The sequence below is a fragment of the Ruditapes philippinarum genome, unplaced genomic scaffold (genome assembly GCF_026571515.1).
Source record: "Ruditapes philippinarum isolate M1 unplaced genomic scaffold, ASM2657151v2 ctg154_1_1_1_1, whole genome shotgun sequence".
Taxonomy (NCBI): Eukaryota; Metazoa; Mollusca; class Bivalvia; order Venerida; family Veneridae; genus Ruditapes; species Ruditapes philippinarum.
The window spans coordinates 178606-204805 of NW_026861602.1; the positions used below are offsets into that span (position 1 = coordinate 178606).

Below are 26200 nucleotides of genomic sequence, written 5' to 3' on the forward strand. Positions count from 1 at the left end.
GCGGTGACCGAAGGCATCTGATAATGTTTATTATAGAAACGTTAGACTGTAACTGAAGGCATAAAAACCATATGCGGTGACCGAAGGCATCTGATAATGTTGGTTGTAGAAACAATAGACTGTAACTGAAGGCATAAGAAACCATAGGCCGTGACCGAAGGCATCTGATAATGTTGGTTGTAGAAACGATAGACTGTAACTGAAGGCACAGAAACCATAGGCTGTGACCGAAGACATCTGATAATGTTGGTTGTAGAAACGATAGACTGTAACTGAAGGCACAGAAACCATAGGCCGTGACCGAAGGCATCTGATAATGTTGGTTGTAGAAACGATAGACTGGAACTGAAGGCACAGAAACCATAGGCCGTGACCGAAGGCATCTGATAATGTTTGGTTGTAGAAACGTTAGACTGTCACTAAAGGCAAAGAAACCATTAGCTCTGACCGAAGGCATCGGATAATGTTGGCTGTAGAAACGATAGACCGTAACTGAAGGCATAGAAACCATAGGCCGTGACCGAAGGCATCTGATAATGTTGGTTGTAGAAACGATACATTGTACCTGAAAGCACAGAAACCATAGGCCGTGACCGAAGGCATCTGACCATGTTGGTTGTAGAAACGGTAGACCGTAACTTAAGGCATAGAAACCGTGGCCGTGACCGAAGGCATCTGATAATGTTGGTTGTAGAAACGATAGACTGTAACTGAAGGCACAGAAACCATAGGCTGTTACCGAAGGCATCTGATAATGTTGGTTGTAGAAAACGGTAGACTGTTACTGAAGGCATAGAAACCTCAGGCCGTGACCGAAAGCATCTGATAATGTTGGTTGTAGAAACGATACATTGTAACTTAAGGCACAGAAACCATAGACCGTGACCGAAGGCATCTGATAATGTTGGTTATAGAAACGGTGGACTGTAACTGAAGGCACAGAAACCATAGGCCGTGACCGAAGGTATCTGATAATGTTGGTTGTGGAAACGGTAGACTGTAACTGAAGGCAAATAAACCATAAGCTGTGACCGAAGGTATCTGATAATGTTGGTTGTAGAAACGGTAGACTGTATCTGAAGGCGTAAGCAACCATAGGCAGTGACTGAAAGCATCTGGCCATGTTGGTTGTAGAAACGATAGACTGTAACTGAAGGCATAGAAACCATAGGCCGTGACCGAAGTCATCTGATAGTGTTGGTTGTAGAAACGGTACACTGTAACTGAAGGCATAGAAACCATAGGCCGTGACCGAAGGCATCTGATAATGTTGGTTGTAGAAACGATAGACTGTAACTGAAGGCACAGAAACCATAGGCCGTGACCGAAGGCATCTGATAATTTTGGTTATAGAAACGGTAGACTGTAACTGAAGGCATAGAAACCATAGGCCGTGACCGAAGGCATCTGAAAATGTTGGTTGTAGAAACGGTAGACTGTAACTGAAGGCATAGAAACCATAGGCCGTGACCGAAGTCATCTGATAATGTTGGTTGTAGGAACGGTACATTGTACATTGAAGTCATCTGTTAATGTTGGTTGTAGCAACACGGTATGTTACCATTACAGTTATGTGATGTCAAAGAAACTGTCTGTAATTAGGTTAATTGGATCACATTTTAGATGCGGACTTACTGCCGATGCCATGTGAAAATTTATAATGTAAGATTGTCACTGATGCCATTCGATATAATTATATGACTTGAATACTACTAAGAATTTACTCTGAGGTCAAGTGTAGCTTTAGATGTTGTCATTGTCTATTGTCTTGAGGGTATGAATAATAGATGATTGTAAAATAAACAATGAATTCAATTTTCGCTCTGCTTCGATGTTACAAAATTAATAGGACTTTCTTTTTGAATAATGGTAAAAAGTATCTATAATATTAATGTTGTTTTAAAGGCACCTGGTAGATATTTTTGATATTTCTTTTCCATGTTTTTTTATTTTATTCCGGAATTACAAAATAACGATGGTGATTAATTACCAGTTGTAAAGTAAGTTTTAAATAACATTGCAACTGGTATACTCAGGAACTATAGAACTGGCATGATGTCATGTGATTTCAGCAGTTTTGTCCATTAATCCCTGTTGTTTAAATACGTAAAATATATATACATATATCATGTAAATTGACAACTGGTAAACATATAACCCTTTTTGTTTTTATTACTGGCAAATTGTTTTACAGGTAAACATATAACCACCATGTTTGTTTGTCTATACATGTTAGGTATAAACATATTTGTTTATATCTATTACAATGTACTTGTAAAATGTAAACATATTATATAATTATACTAGTATTACAGGTAAACATATAAATCGTCGTGTTTGTTTATCTACTTATAACTGGTAAACATATAACCAAATTTGGTCAAATTTAGAAATCGTAAAAATATAACCGTAGGGTTTCTATTAAAACCTTGTAAACATATCACCACATGGTGATATAACACGGGGTATACGTGTATAATCACATCATGTATTTGCACGCAATGGAACAAGGACTATGTCAATACGCATGACAGTCTTTTTGTATTTGCTGATTATGAAATTCCGTTGCGGAAATATACGTTTTCGTTGTTAAGAGACGCTCTGACACACTCGCTATACAGTAATATTAGTTGTATTGGATTTTTACTGAAATATATTGTTGATAACCCGTGCTTCCAATGCAGCACAGAGAACGGACTTATCGATATAAGTTTGAGTATTGAGGTTTAACACAACATTAGCAAGTTTACAATGGTTTAATAAGCCTTACTGCCAAACAAAGAGAGATGTGCGACCACTGTCACATCATGTAAAAGTAGGAAGTTTTGTATTAATCCGAGAAGCAATGTCGTCTGCGCAGTTCATTTCTGCACGTGATGAAATGGCCATTGTTTAGGTAACGAAATTAAAGACACCGGAATTTATTGCAGAATAACATGTGAAGTAAAGCTACCTAAAAGATTTTTATTTTGATATCTGCGGAAAAATATCGATACGCAATTAACGTTTATGAATAAAAGCATGCATTCAGATTTGGATTTTATAGCCGCCTGTGCAAAATATAATGGATGTTCATAGAAAAGCATAAAAATGACCATGTAAAAATAGTGGACCCCTGGGCACGCATTTACCGACAATAACATTTTAATGATAATATACCGAACAAAAGCGTTTATGGAATTTTTGTACGACAACATTTGTAAAAGCAATAGAAAATTACCATTAAACCCGTGACTGCGCATGTGCAAACATATACGAGAGAAACGATTACAGTGGATAAATTGTGTAAAAGTGTGGATAATATTGTTCTCGGGCAGCTGTCACAATATAGTAGTTACTGAATACGGTACGCAAAATAATTATTGATTTACATCTATATATGTGTGCTTATTAAATTTTACCCAGAATGCATAGTTTCAATGTATGATTAAAATATATTTTAGATAAAAATTTAAACCAAATAATAACAGTATACAAACCTATCTGTTAACAAAAAAGTTTCTTGTCGTTTGGTAACAAAACAGATATACAGATGTAATTTGAATATACACTGTATACCATATGCCTTAAATTAAATTATTTTACCTGAGACGTATGTCCGGGTTATATACATGTATATACATATATATCGACAAGGTGTCATCCCCAGATCGAGTATGCATGTACATCTATATATAGCAGCTTTCACGAATCTGTACATTTGTCGTGCATTTGCAAAAGCTATAACAGCAAAAGGTTTTTTCGCAAATTCGTTTTCAATTCTATCCTTCGACCTTAGTAATAATTAATCTGTCTCTTTGTTTATTTCAATAATATAAATATGGAAATAATTACGGTGAAACAAACGGATATTTTAATATCAATATTGCATGCAATCAAATACACCCAGGCAGCGAAACTTAATTACTGTTTGAATTAAATACACATATTGGATGTTGACACAGTATTTTAGTCAATAACAGTTCATGCAATATGGTTATATTGTTGTACAAACACGCTGTGAATATTTGAAAATGAATGCATTTAGACTGAAACAATTACCACCGACAAATACAATACATGTATACATTATTTCATTTGAATTAGTATAAAAAATTGTACATGTAATCTAAGACTTATATTTAAGTTTGTGTTAACTTTTTATCATACACTTGGCCGAATCGGGATGCTATTTTCTGACATAAATATTAAATTAAAAAAATAGAAATTATAAGTTAATAATAAAATGCTATGAAGTTGGAATATTTGTAGATATTTGCTAAATGATACTATATCATTTTCTTTTCTCTTCGTTGCATACAAAACATTTTGGTTCGAAAGGTTAGGTCTTCACAAAGTTATTTCATTACTTAACGATTCAAATTTGTTCCTGATTTTTATTTAGTTCTAACAGTTGTGTACCATTACATACAAATATTTAAAATGAAGCAAGGTTAAATAATATTAAAAATAGATGGAGATCTTATATTTCTTTTTTTTTTAATTTTCAACATGCATTATTGCAAATAAATTCCGTCAATTATTTAGATAAATTTCAAGAAAGTAGCATGTTCTCATTCGAAGTTGATTTCACTATTTAACTTAAAGGTCTATATCCCAACTCCTATACGGTTCTACGACTATTAATAAACAAATAGAAAATATATGTAAGATAAGCTCAGATATACTATAATGTACTTATATGATATAGTCCGTCCGAGATACCATTTTGGGTTTATGTGGCTATGTTATCAATAGGAACAGTAAATTTTCTTTGATCCTATTCATTCCGTAAAGTTTTATGTGGCATTTTTGGTTTTATGTGACTTTTCAGAACAATTAAATAGTCACATGAAACCAAAATGTTCGTCCGTCCGTAATTCCAACACGTTTGTCCGAGCTAACTCAAAAAGTGTTTGAGATATCATCTTGAAACAGCAATAGTGGATAGATCATATTGAGGAGAAATGCAGTGGACAAGAATGATAACTCTACCCTGCATAATGTTTTAGTTATTCCCCTTTGTTGTTTTACATGTTTATTTTTTATCCGTAGCATAACAGAAACACTATTTGAGATATTAACTTTAAACGTTATAGGTGAATACATCTCAAGTGCACATATATGTCAATCGTGTCTTTCATAGTTTTTGAGTTATTGCCCCTAGTTATTTTTCATGTTTGATTTTTGTCTGGTTCATAACTCATAAAGTATGTGAGATATCAGCTTGAAACTTTATAGTTTAAAATGTTTATTGGGGAAGAGTGAACTGTTCACAATAAGTAGGAATGCAGTAATAAGGATGACAACTCTTCATCTCTATTTTTCTTCTAGATATCGGCCTTTGTTATTTTTCATGATTAATTTACAAGGACCATAACTCAAAAAGAATTTGAGATACCAACTTGTAACATAAAAGGTTACATATTTCATAAAGGGGGAGAGCAGAGCAAAAGAACAATGGCTCTTTACAACATTTTTTTCATATTTATATATTTCCAGGCTATATAATCCAAAACATATTCTAGTAGCAAAAATATCAGCGCGACACTTCATTGGATTTATCTTTGTACTTTGGGGGTCTTGATGTGTGTTGAAATAACAATGTGTGCGAATTGACTATCCTTTTATAGTAACTTTTCTTCGGCCCTGGGATTTTGGTGGTATGTGAGTGCTTCTTGTTACAGAACAGAACACTTCTTGTTACATAAGTGTTTTATACTGGCAATGGTAGTCGTACTGGTGCAATGCTGCAGTAGAAGAGCCAATACGACTGCCCAATGTCAAATAACTTAAACAATATAAAATCGCCTTAGCAATGATCATTTATAAATTAACAACATTGCTCAAACTAAATCTCTTCGTTGTAATGGGCATACTCTATAATATATGGATTTAACTCAATACAGGATTGGAGCAGTACCTCTAGACGCTTGCAAAATTCATGATCACAAAATAGACAAATATCGTTTTTTTCGCCGATTATTACATTTTTCATGCATTTACATACAAAAATCGGTGTGAAAAGATGAATTAGACCTTTTAAAGTTCATTCCGTTGAGTAAAAGGCAAGATTTTAGCATTTTATCATTCAAGCGCATTGTTCGGTATATACCGGAATACGGTATTTAGTGTGGTGCTCCAATCCTTTTTTTAGTCTCACTCATAATATATTGGCTTCAACTATTTATCGATACTAATCAATAAAGTAACAATTTTATATGTAAATAATTTAAACATTTTTAATGGAAGGTACAACTCTTCTCCAACTTGAAAATGCTGCTTTAAGTGAATCTTCTGGAATGAAATACGCAAAGAAAATATTAAATGAAGTTCAGCATGGTTAGAAACATCTCCAATGTTAAAATTTCGATGTCAGCAGAAACCGATTGTAGCCAATTAAATGCAGGTGTTCGTAGAGATGAGTTGTATCCTAACAAAAAAAATCAACAACAAAAAAAAAACAACAAAACAAAAAACACAAAGTATTTTAGACTGTAATGTCCGCCAAATTTGGTCAAACGAAAGGTCACAGGTGTTTTAACGCACATTGATTTTTTTACAGTATTATACCCGATCGATTTGGGTTTATTAAGCGCATTTTTACCTAGGAAATCCTTCATGAAAGATATATTTTATGCTTGAAATACAAAACCATGTTTATTGAAAGGCAGGGCAGGAGGAGCAAAAGTTATAATACAATTTTTTATTATATACTTATAAATGAAATATTGAGAAATATTGATGAAATAAAATGTTTATTTTTATTTTCCGTATTTTCACTGTAAAAAATTATTTTTCACCACCGTCTTGCCGGACTACATTCTTCTAAATTCAGTCAATATACAAAATTTAAGGGAAAGTCTCTCAAATTGTTGTGTCAAAACAAAAAATAAAGAAATGTATATAATAAACAGATAATTCAAGCTTTTTCTATAAATACAGGATTTATTTTCATCTTGTGGCATGAAAATTACCATATTTCACTCGTGGCTACCGCCACTCATGAAATATTTATTTTCATACCACCCGATGAAAATAAATCATGTATTTATAGAAAAAACTTGAATATCCTCTATCTAGTAAATTAATCCGTTATCTCAATTTGCATCACAAAAAAGACAATGGTACAATAAAAAAACATTAACAAAAACACGGTTTACTACAAGGAAATGTCTATTTTCCTAGTAAAATTGAATTTCAATAAATAGAAGAGCACACCACATATTTTATCTAAATAAAAGTACAGAACGTGCGTTTAAATTATAATCGGCTCGGAAAATAAAAGATCGATACTCAGCGTTCTAATAACAATTAAGAAAACGTTGCCCACTTCGTTATCATATTGCACACCTGCCTTATTTTGTTAAAGTTGCACATGCCAAAATAAACCAAAATATTTCAAGAAAATCAAAGTTGGAATAATGTTCTAATATTTTAAGAAAAAATAAATGATTTCAAGTGATAATTTACATTTTATGTGCGACTAAAGAGTGATTTTTTGCACTTTTTAATCACCATATTTCTACTGCGTGACGAACGCAATAAGGGCTATTTTTGCATATTTTGACCTCTTTTTTGTAATTTAGGTGGATTATAAGTGCCGATTGCATTGTTAAAAATTGTTTTCTTTGTTCACTTCAAAATATTTTACTTTTATTTACATGAAAATGTGCATGAATCTGGAGGCATGCTGCTTTAATGACGTAAGCGGTCAATGTAATGACGTCTCAAACAGAGTTGTTCTTTTCTTTTTTAAATATTATATTTCAAAGAAGAATAATTGAGTGTTTCCTTTTTGTAAAAGAAAGGTTCTGTTTTTTTAAAGATATCAAAGAATTTTAAGAATCATCAATGGTTTGCCGATGTAAATATGACGTCTTTGAACGTTTATTTATCAACTTTGACGTCATCTAACTTCAGCTATAATACTTGAATCATGAATTTGACAGGTTAAAATTATCGAACAAAAATAATCAACAATTACATTTCGAATTATAAATGTAAATTTTAATTATAAACTTTGATGTATTGAATATATCAAATAATAACTCAATGATCTGTTTTAATATTAAAAATGAATTACAAATGTACAGTTATAAACTTTGAAGTCGTTTTTATATTGTATCTGTGACAGAGATATCAAATTAATTGTTAAGCAAAAGTTTTGACGTATCTAGTATAATTTGCAAATTACCGAAATTTAGTTCACCTTTTTGAACCGTTAATTCCCCTCCCCATGTGTCCCTACGTCCGAATAATTCCCAAGGAGATAATCATAGCTAAAGATGCTCATTACAGGGGAGTTAAACTTTTCACAAATAGTTTCCCGACATGGTCAAATAATTTGTAATATTGTATTTATTCTTAACATTTTATATTCCCATGCTTTAAAGAGCTACAGATTAATGTCCAATATTAGAAATAAAAACTTAGCTTTTCGAAATAAAATGGTTTACAAATACAAATTTACTAACAATTTATGTGTTTTTATTAATAGGAATTAACATATGACTTATCCAATAACAACTGGCGCTCGTTAGGAAGCGAGATGTCTGGAGTTCAAATCCCAGTTAAGGCAACTCATTTTTTTTTCAAATTGTTCAAGTCAAATTAACATTGAATTGCATATCAGTGTTGCAGTTAGTCTTATAGCCAATTTACTACGAAAGCACTGGTGGCACTATACAAAAACAAATTGGTTTATAATCTCACAGCCTTCACCTTTCTGACATTCTGAGACCCAAACAAATTCAGCGCCTTCTGTGCTATGATTTTTTAAGTAAAAACCACTTTCTTATTATTAATGATTCATGTATATTATAAACTTGAGTTCAACTTTAAAACGTTGTCCAATATCAAATACCGTCTAATATCCCCCCCCCCCATGTTTGACCTCGTCCGAATATCCCATATTGTATGATTCAATCTAAATAAGCTATTCATTTTATATGCTCATTATAGTGAGTAAACTTTTCTAGATTAGTTTTGACAAGGCGATTCCAAATAATTCTGTAGACATTATTCGGATATTTTCTCTTAACAGCTTTTATCATTACCAATGCATTGAAAGAGTCATACACACTCAACTGTCCAATATAGAAATAAAAACCTTAGTATTGACAAGTTTCGATTGGATGAAAATGATTTTTACTATCAACCTTTCCGTGTGTATTTATTAAATATGAAATTGAATTCAACTTTGACATTATCCAATAACAATTGCAGCCTGTAATTGTCAACCCGTGCAAGTATCAAATCACCCTTGAGTAATAAGTATTTACAAATGTCAAATAAAATAAAATATACTTTTCATAATTGCAAAATTAAAATAAAGCATACAAGGAGTTAGGACAACGGGGACTTTAATTCATGCAGATGCAAAAAGCCTAATAAATAGATGTACTCTTATGTTTTCATTCAGTATAAAACATTATGCAATTTAAAGTGTAGCAAAACAACCAATCAATTCACTTTAAATGATGTAATATTGGATACAATAAGATCACTATCTTCACATTGTAATTTATTTGAAACTTAATGAAATTTGTATTCTGGTACTCTATTTTCTTGTTTTTATAAACGTAAAGCTAGAGCGATTGTCATATACACAATTACAATATATTCGTATGAAAGCACGAAAAGGGGAAACATATCACACACAAAACAACACCATAAATTAACAACAAGAGCAGCAAATTTAAACCCCGAAAACAAGAAAACAACAACAAAAACAAAAAAAAAACCTTAGTTCAACCGGTCAACACCCAAAATAAAGTTATTTCAAGTTTTTTTTTTGTGAATTATCAATATCAATTGCAACTTTTCGGCCCTTTGCGTAAATCTTCGGATAAGGATCTACACACAGAACGGATACCGAATAACAAATGTATTTTAATATTCCTGGATATTAGTTTTTCAAAAATTTTTTCTCAAATAAAAGACGGAATAAAGGATTTTTTCATTTTTAAAATGCACTATTTTTACCCCTAAATCTGAAATTTGAACATCATTGGAATATCAATTTACTATCATTCTATCCAGGTTGAGCACCACTAAATGTTTTCTTTGCGTATATTTGAAAAGGCATTGTACCTTCTTTCAAAAATATTTATAAAAGGAAATGTTGAAATCAAAATAGAAAATTTTTAAAACTTGAATAATGTCGCCCATTTCTAAATAATCATCTAAAAATAAAAATGGTACTACTGGGGTTACATAAACTTTTTAGAAAACAATATTGTTTTCTCGTTGTTTTAAAGCCTTTCGCCTTTTTCCGAAAAAATCTTTTACTTGTGTTGCCCTTGCACTTGAAGGATCTACTTTTTTACAGATTTTTATATTTACAACAGCAGATGTCAAGTGCTATGTGACAGCTGTAAAATGTTGCTGCGAACTTAATCTCAGTGTTGTTATATTATTCTAGTCCTCCATATAAATCGATTCTAATACTTCTAACTTTAAGGATTGAAATACCGCTTAGGCCGGTGATAGGTAGCGTGAAATAAATTGTACATTACATTATCTCTCATGAACAGACTCAATTAAACCGAGTCTGCATTTTTACCTTATCACTACATTTGACATTGCTCTTGAGGGATTTCCTTTTTCCCAGGTTATTAAAGCCGTGCTGATCAAGCCCGTGCCCTAAGTAGCATTCGCTTTACTAGTACCTACAGTACTTTGATTGTCGTTTCTAAGTCATTGCATACATAAAATTCCACATACACTCCGTTTCAATAAGATTTTAATTTAGAGTTGTCGCCCTTCGATGACGACATCGCGCAAAAATATGGCATTGTTTACAACTTTTGTTCATATGGGGGATAAGAAAAACACAAATGCAATGTCTGAGATGGTAAGATATGATAATATGAGGTTATTATACATTTTTGGGTACTATACTGAATTACACAGCTGTTATCCATATTTTTTTATATAGTCCGATATAGGTTATGCAGCTATGTACGAATCCAATAGAATCAGTATGGTACTCAACTCTTTATTTCACACCACCAATTTACAAGGAGAAAACATAAAGAAACTTAAAATCAAAAGTATTTTTTCTATTATATTAAGTGTACAGTCACTTCGAGTTCAATATGGTTTTGATATGGATTTTTTGGACTTACAAAATGAAAGCAAGGGTACATAGAGTACAATATGCATTTGATACGGATTTTTGGACTCGGTGAATGAAAACGAGGCTCAATTGATAAAACTGGATCTAATTATGATTTAAATTAGAACATCACGTGGTGCAAATGCTGAAAGTTTATTGGTTACATTTTATAGTTATATACAATAGCAAACCGATTAACCTATTGCTTGAATCAGTATTTCATATTAAATTGCGCAAAGATAATTTATTATCGCGGAAATAGATTAAAATGCAGATATCAATTATGAATGAGTTTTATAGAATATAATGTAAATGTCTGATAATCGACATAAAATTCATCAGCTTTTGAAAGTCGTTCCAAGTCCTTATCGTGTTTAGTATTGATCGTGCATGTGTTTTCTCTCTCACTACCTCTTACCATAATTGTAGTGATGCACTGCTTTTTGTTATTTGGAACACATATGAAATGATTATACTAGTAATCTAGATATTGCTAACCATGTATCAAAGTTTGTCTGTCTAATTCGCTTATATCATATATATTTTATCTCTTTTATCTCAATACCTCAAACCATGTACTTACTGTATTTTATCTCATTATATCATACCATGTTTCAAATTTACCTCATTTAATTACTTGTTTCCATTATTCCAATGTGGCCATACCACGTGACTTTTCGGGTACGGAACACGCCGATTTTCACCCGATTCAGGTATGTTTTTTATTCACAACTTATTTATTACTCAACCGATTTTGATCAAATAAGGCGCAGAGTACCCGTAATTATATCAGTTATCCACGGTATATCAAAATTCTGAAAACCTCTGAATGGTTTTTGAGAACATTCGAGTACAGTTTTCTTTTCATAGCCTGGGCCGAGGGGAACGGTACACACTCATTTGGCATAACAAGCAATTTCTAGCAAGTCATATGTTTTTTAACACTATTTCATAGAAAAATACATGTTAAATCTGATATATTTACTATGTCCAATGTATCGAGTGAATGAAGTGATGTTTTAGCATATTTTCATAAAGTTATGTTGAAATGGTACGGAACACACTGTTATTTCAAAAGATACGGTACACACACAATTTCTGTCTTTGAAACAATTCTAAAATAAAATATATAAAAAAAATAATTTAAACTATAATGTGAGTGATTTTTTCATAGTTATACATTTTATTTATTTAAACGAGAACCCTGGGACCTGTTTTGCAAAGTATCATTATGCCTACAGTTTGATGTAAACAGGATTATTAAAAAAATAAAAGAACATTTTAAGAGTACGTTGCGCAAAATTCGATTTTATATGTTGAGCAATTAATATTTGGCTATAAAATGTTTAAAATTTTAGGGAGGGATACGGAAGACATTCAAAATTTTGTTTTGTTTTGATTTTCATTTGAAAAAATTAGGTATATTCTTTTGGATTATAAAACGAATTGTGAAATTCAAGGACATCTGTTATGTGCAATTATTATTTCATTTAATTTGTTTGTTCGAATATATAAATGACTGTCTAAACATAGTATGAATATATAAACAAACAAGAAGTTAGGAGTAAGTTGGAAATATATGTTCCTTGCAAAATGTTGTTTAAATAATCGAATTTGGAGAAAAAACGTTGGTTTTGATGTAAGTGGATCTTTTTAAATCACGGAAAGTTTAATTTTTTTTTCGGCCACATGATATTTGGTATGAATCATCTGCCAGGGTCCCAAACTAACTGCATGTATCTAAATTATCAAATTATCTACATATGGACAAATATTTCGCAGTTTTACGTGCAATCAAAATTAATAATTTGATAATTTGAAGAACCCATATGGGAACAAGGCCTGTTATATAACGTAACGTAGTTTATACAAGGTAACCTTGTTACATATACATGTAAGGATATACATGTTAGGAAATTTGGTAAAATTATGCCTATCTTGGACTTTCATTTCAAGATGCATTTAACACTCGAGTTCATGGATATGTGTGCTTGCGTGTTTGTGTTAAAAATAAAATGATATTTTAATAATACCCATTTTGTCAATCAAATGCTATGGATTTTGGAGGCTGCATTCTGTTTTATATACTACATGAAGTACGTACGAGACCACAAGTGACTTCGATGTTTCGATATTTTATGCGAGAAAGTTTTCTTACTACAGAAGAGAATGTAGGTCGTTTTACTCAGGTGCCCGTTCGTTCCTTTATTTATACCCAAAGGGGCACTTGTAAAACTCGAAAGTCGCCACATGATAATGTCAGTATAATGAGCCATGAAACCAAACCAAAACTGACCTAATTACATGAATTAAAAGTTATCTTTAAAGCTTCATGCCTTTAAACATTAAAAATTTAAGCAATGGCGACTACATTTTTATTTGTTTGGGTCGTCAGACCAAACAAATAATGGTAGCGAAATTTCAGGCTCTGATATGCTTATTTGCAAAATAAGAAAGTAGTCCGAACCCCTGGAAGCGGTTACTTACCTTTATATGTACTCTTACGCTGAAAAAAAATAAAGGGGGGGGGGTCACTGTGTTGACGGGCGCATTAATTTTCAAGCCTTCTCGGGAGAAGAAAAAGTAGTTCCCAATTGGTCAAAGATTTCAAATATTGTGTAATTCTTTACAGATATACATGTGATATTAAGCTCCATGATTATTTACATCAGTGTCAAACGAAATTAATAAGGGTTACAAACCCTAATTTAGAATGATATGGTTTTCTTCAGGCTGTTATCTTATTACTTCCCCGTGGTCGAAGGGTTACACGCTCGTTTAGGAAGAGAGATGTCCTGAGTTCAAATCCAAGTTAAGGCAACTCATGTTTTTTTTGTCTTTGTTTTTAATTGTTTAAGCCAAATAAACAATGAATTACATATCAGTGTTGCAATAAGCCTTATAGCCAATTTACTACAGTTATGTTACTTGAAACATTATTGGTGGCACTATACAAAAACAAATTGGTTTACAATCTCACAGCCTTCACCTTTCTGACACCCAAACAAATTCAACGCCTTCTGTGATTTGATTTAATTAAACATGACCTTGATATTGCAAAATTGTACCTAATGACTTGCTTATTATTAAAAAAAATATAAATATATATAAATTGTTATCAAGTAATGATACTTTTCAGCGATTTAGGTCATGACCTTGCTTTATTTTTTCAGGATGAAGCAAAAAGACATATATTACTTCACTAAAACTAAAATAAATAAAAAACAACAATAAACAAAACAATAAACATAGCATTTTATTACAACATTTTCTTTCTATAGAGCGCAACTCACTGATTCTGTGAAGATCGAAGTATTTAACATACCCTAGGTGATTTTAAATAGGACAATTACATGGAGGTTGTAAATGTTAAGCGTGATCTCTTGAAATATAGTGCACTAATACATATAAACATTAAAAGTAAGCATTATGATACATTGCAAAACAGGTCCCTGGGTTCTCGTTTAAATTAATAAAATGTATAACTATGAAAAAAATCACTCACATAATAATTTAAATTAAATTTTGATATATTTTATTTTAGAATTATTACAAAGACAGAAATTATTTGTGTACCGTATCTTTTGAAATAACAGTGTGTTCCGTACCATTTCAACATTACTTTATGAAAATATGCTAAAACATCACTTCATTCACTCGATACATTGGACATAGTAAATATATCAGATTTAACATGTATTTTTCTATGAAATAGTGTTAAAAAACATATGACTTGCTAGAAATTGCTTGTTATGCCAAATGAGTGTGTACCGTTCCCCTCGGCCCAGGCTATGAAAAGAAAACTGTACTCGAATGTTCTCAAAAACCATTCAGAGGTTTTCAGAATTTTGATATACCGTGGATAGCTGATATAATTACGGGTACTCTGCGCCTTATCTGATCAAAATCGGTTGAGTAATAAATAAGTTGTGAATAAAAAACATACCTGAATCGGGTGAAAAATCGGCGTGTTCCGTACCCGAAAAGTCACGTGGTATGGCCACATTGTTATTCGTGACCATGTATATATTTAAAATTTTCTATCTCAATAAGTCAGCCCACGTGACATGTGTATTTGATTATTTATCTCAAATTATCTTATTCCATTATCCTAGCCCATGCAACAGTTATATTTAAACATATTTGCCTAGACAATATATTCGATGTTATCTTATTTTCTCAGAATGTATCACTTATATCAAAATATCCAATACATGTATTTTTATCTTATTTTCTTAGACCATGTATTTGTCCCATTATCCCAGGACATGTACCTGTCCATATATATTATATTTTATCGTATTTTCTAACTCTGATTTAATTATATTATTTTATCAGACCATAATTCAATTATATCATTTTTCTTGTTCTCATACTAAACATCCAATGTTTTAATCTTATTTTCTGAGACCATATGTTATATCTAATCTTATTTTCTCGGACCCTATATTACATTTTATCTTACTTTCTTAGACCATATATTATTTTCTCAGACCTTATATTATATTTAAACTTATTTCTAATACCTTATATTATATTTAATCTTATTTTCTCAGACCTTCTATTATATTATATCTTATTTTCTCAGACCTAATATTTCATTTAAACTTATTTTCTCAGACCTTATATTATAACTAATCTTATTTTCTCAGACCTTATATTTCATTTAAACTTATTTTCTCAGACCTTCTATTATATCATATCTTATTTTCTAATACCTGATATTATATTTAATCTTATTTTCTCAGACCATATATTAAATTTAATCTTATTTTCTCGGACCTTATGTTATATTTAAACTTATTACTTAGACCTAATATTATATTCAAACTCATTTTCTTACATATATTACATTTAATCTGCGTTTCTCACAACATATTTTACATTTAATCTATTTTTATTTTTCAGATCATATATTATATTTAATCTTACTTTCTTAGACCATATATTAAATTTATTCTTATTTTCTCAGACCATGTATCAGTTATATCATTGACAAACATCCTTTATTGCATGATGATCAAATGTCTCTAAAATCCATTTTCTATAGGTAAAAGGTATATATATTCTTTAATAACGAATCAGGGATTTAGGTCACCAGACCAGAGTGTGTATTGATAGATTGGTATCTTTTGATACCATATCATATAGATGAATACATGTCAAGGAATCAATAGTCGCGTTATCTTTTATTTCTCTTTTTTAGCTCGACTATTCGATAAGAATAAGTAGAGCTATTGTAGTCACCCGAGCGTCGGCGTCGATGTCGGCGTCGGCGTAACCACTTATGTTAATGTTTTTGTAATACCTCAAATATTTTGCAAAGTCCATTGACATATGGCTTTGAAACTTTGCACACTTGTTCACCATCATGACCCCAACCTGCAGACAAGAGGAGGTAACTGTATCAAGCATTTTGACAGAATTATGCCCCTTTTTCGACTTAGAATTTACGTTAAAGTTTTTGTAATACCTCAAATATTTTCAAAGTCCATTGACATATGGCTTTGAAACTTTGCACACTTGTTCACCATCATGACCCCAACCTGTAGACAGGAGGAGGTAACTGTATCAAGCATTTTGACAGAATTATGCCCCTTTTTCAACTTAGAATTTACATTTAGGTTTGCATACCACCTCAGATATTTTCATATTCTATTGAAACAAGTTGAAATTTTATACTCTTCTTTGAGAGCATAATAGGACTCTCTCCAAGGCCTATAACTGTAACATGTATTTAAAGAAAAAGTTTGTCCTTTTGTTATTAACTCAGAAAATTTTACATTATCAAGGCTCTTTTACGTTCAAGCACTAAGAATAGTCGAGCGTTGCTGTCCTACCCACAGCTCTTGTTCATATGACAAAGAATACAAATTGAATATTAAGTTAATCGAACTAGTTCAATACAACTTAAAATTGTGTCTTGTATGAACTTATGTTCATACACAATGTGTCATAAATGTTCAGATGGGTTGTTTTTTTAAATATAAATAAATACAATTATCTTTATGCTACAGATAGGGTTATTCGGGATTTCTTGCAAAAGTTTTTTAGTTAGTTATGTACAACATTTTCCACCCACTGTTGATTTATACAATCTCTAAAAAAAATATACATGTATTTCTACTTGCGTGGCATTTATGTTCCGGTAAACAATAGAAATTTTATCGTTTTAACATGACCAGTGAGATTCGTGGCATATATATCTCTGTAGGGATTTTGTTGTCACTTTAGACACTGATTTTTTCCCCATTTTGTACGGTGTTATTTTCAGTGGAAACTCAGACATCTTTTCTGAATTGACTGAATAAATTCTAAGACAAATTTCAAAATGGAAAAAGTAGTGTTTGCACTTTCAGAAAGCAGCATAAAATGTGCAAAACATTATTTGTAACCCCCACATTTTAAGAGGCATATAGATTTGACCTTATCCGTCCCGTTGTCATTCAAAGGCGGGGTTCCAGGGCTTTTTAACAGTGGGGGTCGCAAAATTTTGACAAGAGTTTATACATATTGGGTAAAGCGGGTTTGGCTTTTTTTTTAAGTTGTTTTTTTTTCTTCAGATTTTTTTGTTACCTTAACAATGTCAACAGGTTGACATTTTGTACATTCTGTTTCTACAATCATCACAATAAGTATATAAATAATATTCAGTCATTATCGTATCTATACATTTTATAATTAAGGGGACATTTGACACGATATATTGGAATAAATTTTGTCAACAATTACCAGCATGGCGTTCCGTTAATGCATTTGTCGTGGCGACACACAAGTATACAATAAATAAGATTTGAACATTTTTACCCGTTCACCGCCTGCCCTTAGCCAACCAGAATAAAGAATTAATCAAATACCTTATGATAACAAAAATGGACGACAAAAACCTAAAAAAAGGCGCCAATCCGCCATGTTTTTGTCAGTTTACCTTTATCAAGAACTTTAATGATAATTAAAGTCCGTGCCTATATATAGAATTGAAGGACTATCTTCTTATCGAAACCAGTCTGTAGACTTCTGTGGGGTAAACTATTCGGAGTATTTCTGTAAAAGAAAGTAACATTAGCTCTATTGTTCAGGAAGGTGTCTATTTGATGAAAACAAAATCGAATATCCGGTTGAATGGGGAGTCCTTGCATTATTTGAAATGTTATTATTGTGTTCGAGGTCCTTATCCGAAAATGTTAAATGTTGAATTCTGTTTAAGCCGGTGCTAGGGGGCGTGGACGGTAGTTTGCACTTTAAAGTACCGTCCATGAACAGGCTCAATCAACATTTTCAATTATGTTGTGTTGGGCTTTCTTTAGGGATTCTTATTTTCTCTATCTTATCCGAAGTTTGACGGAAAGTACCGAGAAGATGCGATTGCATTTCTACCCATAGAATGGATAATTAATACCACATGATAACAAAATGGACGGCAAAAGACCAACGTGACACGCCATCTGCCATATTTTGTCAAGTTACCTATAAACATGTATATAAGTACAATTTCTATTTTGTCATGCGTGTACAGAACAGTACTCCAGCACGTGCCAAACGATTTTCAAGGTTTCTTTTTTTCATTATGTTTCCATGGAAACCATTGCAAGACAATTAAAGTTAATCATAATTATAGTAATCTAAATTTAGTTTGACACAAAAGCGTATTTCAACCTTTTTTTTAAAAAACTTTTCGTGAAAAAATGAATCAAGTTTTAGATCAGAGAAGTTAATAGCCTTAATTGCTTTTGCTCAAGTTGGAATATGATATTCTTCTATGACAAATCGCACAAGCAAAATAGTAACCGCTCTTTTCACAATAAATTGTTTTATGCTATTACCTTTTAGAAAAACGTGAATCAGTTAAGAATTGATAAGGATATAAGATATAGTAAGATATTTTAACTCTAGTCTAATTCATATATTCGAGGAAACTTGAAAATGAGATTGAAATCGATTTCCTGCTTTTAAAAAGCAAGAACAAAATCCATTTTACAACCTTATAAGCAATCTTTTTTGTTGTGAGTTGCCTAGCAACAAACGTATGCGTCACAATATGGAAAGAAAATGGAATAGTTACCAGGGGATATCGTATTATATATATTAAATTGACGAGCAGTTTCAATAACTTAGTCCTTTTATTAACTCAATTACTATATTTTTTACATGTATGTTGAAACTATGAAGTTAATTAGAAGTTATAATGAATAATATACATGTACTTGACTATTCTATTTTCAACGAAACTAAAGAAAACATTCTTTTTCAAATGTTACCATAAGAATAGATTGTCTGTATCGGGAGAAGTCTGCAATTTTCGCTGATTTATTGCTCTTTCTAATCTGTTTGTAAAGTTACTCTAGCTAATTAACAAAGCGTTATATATAACTTTGAAATATTCTCTAGAAGCAGACGACAATTTCTCTGTTCACCTAACCAATGGAAGATCAATATCGTAACGGAAGTGGCGGAGATTGTATTGTAATTTAGCTTTATTCTCATAGATTTGTAAGGTTCCTAAAGCACATATTCTACTTACGTAATTTTCCTGTCGGTATGATGCTAGTTAGTTCGATACTCTGTCAGTATGATGCTAGTTCTATACTCTGTCAGTATGATGCTAGTTCTATACTCTGTCAGTTTGATGCTAGTTCTATACTCTGTCAGTATGATGCTAGTTTGATACTCTGTCAGTATGATGCTAGTTCTATACTCTGTCAGTATGATGCTAGTTCTATACTCTGTCAGTATGATGCTAGTTCTATACTCTGTCAGTATGATGCTAGTTCTATACTCTGTCAGTATGATGCTAGTTTGATACTCTGTCAGTATGATGCTAGTTCTATACTCTGTCAGTATGATGCTAGTTCTATACTCTGTCAGTATGATGCTAGTTCTATACTCTGTCAGTATGATGCTAGTTCTATACTCTGTCAGTATGATGCTAGTTCTATACTCTGTCAGTATGATGCTAGTTCTATACTCTGTCAGTATGATGCTAGTTCGATACTCTGTCAGTATGATGCTAGTTTGATACTCTGTCAGTATAATGCTAGTTCTATACTCTGTCAGTTTGATGCTAGTTCTATACTCTGTCAGTATGATGCTTGTTCTATACTCTGTCAGTATGATGCTAGTTCTATACTCTGTCAGTATGATGCTAGTTCTATACTCTGTCAGTATGATGCTAGTTTCTAAACTCTGTCAGTATGATGCTAGTTTGATACTCTGTCAGTATGATGCTAGTTCTATACTCTGTCAGTTTGATGCTAGTTCTATACTCTGTCAGTATGATGCTAGTTCTATACTCTGTCAGTATGATGCTTGTTCTATACTCTGTCAGTATGATGCTAGTTCTATACTCTGTCAGTATGATTCTACTTCGATACTCTGTCAGTATGATGCTAGTTTGATACTCTGTCAGTATGATGCTAGTTCTATACTTTGTCAGTTTGATGCTAGTTCTATACTCTGTCAGTTTGATGCTAGCTCTATACCCTGTCAGTATGATGCTAGTTCTATACTCTGTCAGTATGATGCTAGTTCTATACTCTGTCAGTATGATGCTAGTTCGATACTCTGTCAGTATGATGCTTGTTCTATACTCTGTCAGTTTGATGCTTGTTCTATACTCTGTCAGTTTGATGCTAGTTAGTTCGATACTCTGTCAGTTCGATGCTAGTTCTATACTCTGTCAGTATGATGCTAGTTCTATACTCTGTCAGTATGATACTAGTTCTATACTATGTCAGTATGATACTAGTTCTATACTCTGTCAGTACGATGGTAGTTCTATACTCTGTCAGTTTGATGCTAGTTCGATACTCTGTCAGTACGATGCTAGCTTTATACTCTGTCGGTTTGATGCTAGTTCTATTCTCTGTCAGTATGATGCTAGTTCTATACTCTGTCAGTATAATGCTAGTTCTATACTCTGTCAGTATGATGCTAGTTCGATACTCTGTCAGTACGATGCTAAGTTCGTTCTATACTCTGTCAGTTTGATGCTAGTTTGATTCTCTGTCAGTATGATGCTAGTTAGATACTCTGTCAGTATGATGCTAGTTCTATACTCTGTCAGTATCATGCTAGTTCTATACTATGTCAGTATGATGCTTGTTCTATACTCTGTCAGTATGATACTAGTTCTATACTCTGTCAGTATGATGCTAGTTCTATACTCTGTCAGTATGATGCTAGTTCTATACTCTGTCAGTATGATGCTTGTTCTATACTCTGTCAGTATGATACTAGTTCTATACTCTGTCAGCATGATGCTAGTTCTATACTCTGTCAGTATCATGCTAGTTCTATACTATGTCAGTATGATGCTAGTTCTATACTATGTCAGTATGATGCTAGTTCTATACTCTGTCAGTATCATGCTAGTTCTATACTATGTCAGTATGATGCTAGTTCTATACTCTGTCAGTATGATACTAGTTCTATACTCTGTCAGTATGATGCTAGTTCTATACTCTGTCAGTATGATGCTAGTTCTATACTATGTCAGTATGATACTAGTTCTATACTATGTCAGTATGATGCTAGTTCTATACTCTGTCAGTATGATGCTAGTTCTATACTCTGTCAGTATGATGCTAGTTCGATACTCTGTCAGTATGATGCTGGTTCTAAACTCTGTCAGTTTGATGCTTGTTCTATACTCTGTCAGTTTGATGCTAGTTAGTTCGATACTCTGTCAGTTCGATGCTAGTTCTATACTCTGTCAGTATGATGCTAGTTCTATACTCTGTCATTATGATACTAGTTCTATACTATGTCAGTATGATACTAGTTCTATACTCTGTCAGTACGATGGTAGTTCTATACTCTGTCAGTTTGATGCTAGTTCGATACTCTGTCAGTACGATGCTAGTTCTATACTCTGTCGGTTTGATGCTAGTTCTATTCTCTGTCAGTATGATGCTAGTTCTATACTCTGTCAGTATAATGCTAGTTCTATACTCTGTCAGTATGATGCTAGTTCGATACTCTGTCAGTACGATGCTAAGTTCGTTCTATACTCTGTCAGTTTGATGCTAGTTTGATTCTCTGTCAGTATGATGCTAGTTAGATACTCTGTCAGTATGATGCTAGTTCTATACTCTGTCAGTATCATGCTAGTTCTATACTATGTCAGTATGATGCTAGTTCTATACTCTGTCAGTATGATGCTAGTTCTATACTCTGTCAGTATGATGCTAATTCTATACTCTGTCAGTATGATGCTAGTTCTATACTCTGTCAGTATGATGCTAGTTCTATACTATGTCAGTATGATACTAGTTCTATACTCTGTCAGTATGATACTAGTTCTATACTCTGTCAGTATCATGCTAGTTCTATACTATGTCAGTATGATGCTAGTTCTATACTCTGTCAGTATGATGCTAGTTCTATACTATGTCAGTATGATGCTAGTTCTATACTATGTCAGTATGATTCTAGTTCTATACTCTGTCAGTATGATGCTAGTTCTATACTATGTCAGTATGATGCTAGTTCTATACTCTGTCAGTATGATGCTAGTTCTATACTCTGTCAGTTTGATGCTAGTTCTATACTCTGTCAGTATGATGCTAGTTCTATACTATGTCAGTATGATGCTAGTTCTATACTCTGTCAGTATGATACTAGTTCTATACTCTGTCAGTATGATACTAGTTCTATACTCTGTCAGTATGATGCTAGTTCTATACTCTGTCAGTTTGATACTCTGTCAGTATGATGCATCATAAGTTGCCTTTTGAATTTAAACACAAATATGTTATGCTTAAAAAAAGTATTGTTGCCTGTTATTGGGTAACTGAATGGGCAAAAATAAAATTTATTTCCATTTTCATCATAATGATCTAGATTGCACAATGGTATCAAAATATTACCCACGATATTGTTCTAGTTTTCAATAACTGATATATAGGGATTTACCCAACTTACCCGCGCACGAGTGTCTCCTCTATTATTTTTGCCATTTTTTTGGCTCGCGCTCCATGCAGTGAAGTGCATCTATTACGCCCCTTATAAACAGAGACTCTTTCACATTTTGGTGATCTGTTTAAATGAGAGCCCTCGTGTATGTTATCGACGTGGTTAATCTGGAAATGCTTATACCAAAATAAAATTTTCAAACATGTTTCATCGTTACAATTTGAGAAAACGAATTTTTACATTTTTTGTCGTTAATGAAATGCGCAATTCTTTTTTCTCCTCTTTATATTTTTGCATTTATTGAGTTTAGCATTTCAGTTCTTGGTATAACTTTGCTGGAACTAAATACGTAACCGCGTTCTATTGATATAACGAATCATTTTTCACTTTTAACACAAGTTTAAGCATTTCCAAAAAGACTAAGAATCGCTGTTCATACGGGTATCCGGTATTTTTTGTGAAATGGACTCCTTCCCAAAAATATACCTTTTTTTTGTCCCAGATAAAGCTAATATTGCTTCTTTTATGAAATCAAAGTTGTTTACCTCACAAGAACCTACGCACCGGTTTCAAGCTTCGTACATGATGATAGTGTTTCAAATCTATATTAAGGGGACAGGGGACCTAAAAATGAACAATTTTGTATTTCAGTGTGGCCAGAAACACAATTCCAAATATTTCAAAACCTGTTTTACAGGCAGATAACCAGTTGCACAGCATTATGACATACATTGAATTAATAATAGTGTGCATTCATTGCTCCTAAAAATAATGACTGACAGCAATTATAATTACCTCCATCCAGCAAAAATCACACCTAAAATATACCAATATAGGCAATCTTCATGAAGATGCAGCATACTCCAGAATTCGCCCGAACACAGTGCAATCAATGGCATTTTCAAAAAATGACCAATACAGTGTCTGTCATACGTTTAGATTTTTCACAAAATTTATCCAAAATTTCTTACTTGTTTGGCGCCTACTCAAAGCTTCATTTTTAACTTTTTCACCTCCATTAGGAGAGTCACAAATACAAACAAAGCTACCAAAATGCATACTGCTCATTTCCTACAAACAAACAAGAAAGAATTACAATGACATAGAAATATCAAAAGTTTCCAGTACTTTCAAAACAATGTCTGAGATATTAAAAATTTGACCGGGGCCATCATTCGGATATGTCCATTAAGGTAACCCGACAAAAACATGGCGGATGGAGTGCCCAGCAGGCGGGGCGCCCCTTTTTGAGGTCTTTTGTCGTCCATTTTGTTATCATGTGGTATTAAATTCTCCATTCTGATTGGTTAACGGGAGGCCGTGTGCGGATAGAAATTGTTAAAATCTTGCATAGGAACGACGACAATCATGTTTCTTAGTTCCCTGTACATTAATATTCTGCCAACATGTTTGATATTCATTTTCTGTGAGCCAATAGCATCTGTACAAAAAGATGATAAGTTTTCCCTAACTTTTGATCATGCGTTATTAATAAATGTTGGCACATTTTTTATTGACCACATATCTAATATAAATGTAAATTTCGAAAAAATGAACAAACATGCGGAAATAATTCTGTTTTATAATACACTTTGTGACCTGTTAAAAATGTCACTCGGGCAAAAGTCATTCATTTTATAATTAAAAATGGTTAAAAATAATGATAAATCAGTGTTTGATATTAAAAAACTGTCGTAGCAATGAGACTGGCAGAACTGCTGTTTGAACATATTTCATATTTTGAATAAAATAGCATTTTTAAGCCGAAATACGGTGAGGTCGCTTATGCGTGGTCGTGATCGTTTATTTGATGATCTTCAAACCAATAAGATATACGGTTTATGTGACGAAAAGGCATGTTTTCGCATGTATATAACATTAAGTATAATTCATATAACAGTAGACAAAAATACCAGCACAGCTTAAAAAATGGGATTACGGTAGTTGTTATAAAAAAATAGCTGCACCGTTTAAAAAATGGAATTACGGTAGTTAATTATACTATTTGACAAAAAGACTGACCAGTTTAAGGACATGATCATTACTCTCTTTTATTTATTCTAAAAATAAGCCACTATTTATTTATTTTCAGGTATGAAGACAAAGAGCTGGAGGATGTTGGAATTAAACAAGGTGTTATAGGTATAAGTAAAGTGTCAGAGAGAACGGTTAAAGAAGACTCATCAACATGTAGCATCATTTAAGTTCTTAGACATTTAGATAAATAAAAGAATACAGAATAAAAAAATCATTGCTATTCGTTTAGAACATGAACATCAAAACAACCCAGTACAAGACAGCTAAAAGTAACAAAGCAACACTGAAGTTCATTTCACCATGCAAAAGAATATAAGATTCAACGAAAGTCAATTGATATATCTCGTTAGCAAGGCTAGAAGAGAAAATTCAAATGCCGGCTTCCTATACAAGAAGAGTTCCGACACGGGCAAGTGGCAACAGCGATATTTCTTGCTTTACCAAAATTTGATGTTTTATTTCGAGAATGAGACCTCATCCCGGCCCCTTGGGGTGATACTTTTAGAAGGAAGTTACTGTGAACGAATTATCACCCCGCTTAAAGGAAAGGAATCTGAAAAACAGGTATTTACAAATATACAAGTACATCTAAATATTATGGTGGCTGATTTGGTTGATTCTGCGCGTTGCGTTGTCGATAGCGACAACACAACCTAAATCGTTAACGCCTTTTCGTCTTGTCGCCAGCGAAACGCGTCAAACGGCACGTTGTCGCACTGTCGTCTTGAGGTCCTGTTGCTAGCGAAGCACGCCAAACGGCACGTTGTCGTGCGGCGCGTTGTCGCGATGTCGACCTGTTGCTTGGCTTATATTTATACAAATAGCCAATCCTTCGATTTGAGCCGAGCGACAATGTGACATCGAGACAACACGCCACACGACAACGCGCCGTTTGGTGTGCTTCGTTAGCGACAGGACGACAGGGCGACAACGCGCCGTTTGGCGCTTTATCGTGTGTCGTTAGACAACACGACGCATAAAAGTGTTCCAAATCAGCCACCATAAAATATACAAGCTATAAGGTCTAACTTGAGTTGTCGTTTTATGCTCACTTGAATAATACTTTATCTTATAAAACGTACTTTATCTTATAAAACGAGAATGTGGCTACAAATCTATATAAAATGACAATTTATGTAACTTTTTATC

General features: G+C 32.8%; 1 protein-coding gene across 4 annotated transcripts in view; it reads left to right on the forward strand.

The window, feature by feature from the left end:
• The first annotated feature begins 2597 nt into the window (after positions 1-2597).
• The window catches only part of LOC132716284 (ras-specific guanine nucleotide-releasing factor 1-like), a 114511-nt gene continuing 90908 nt past the window's right edge, over positions 2598-26200 (forward strand). For 3 of the 4 annotated variants that reach the window (XM_060699522.1, XM_060699521.1, XM_060699523.1), the window contains exons 1-2: positions 2599-3346; positions 25107-25615. In XM_060699522.1, coding sequence (XP_060555505.1) covers positions 25352-25615 — 264 coding nt within the window. In that variant the 5' untranslated portion in view covers positions 2599-3346; positions 25107-25351. Of the gene's footprint in view, positions 3347-25106; positions 25616-26200 lie in introns of all 4 variants that reach the window. The other variant, XM_060699520.1, reaches the window with a different exon arrangement.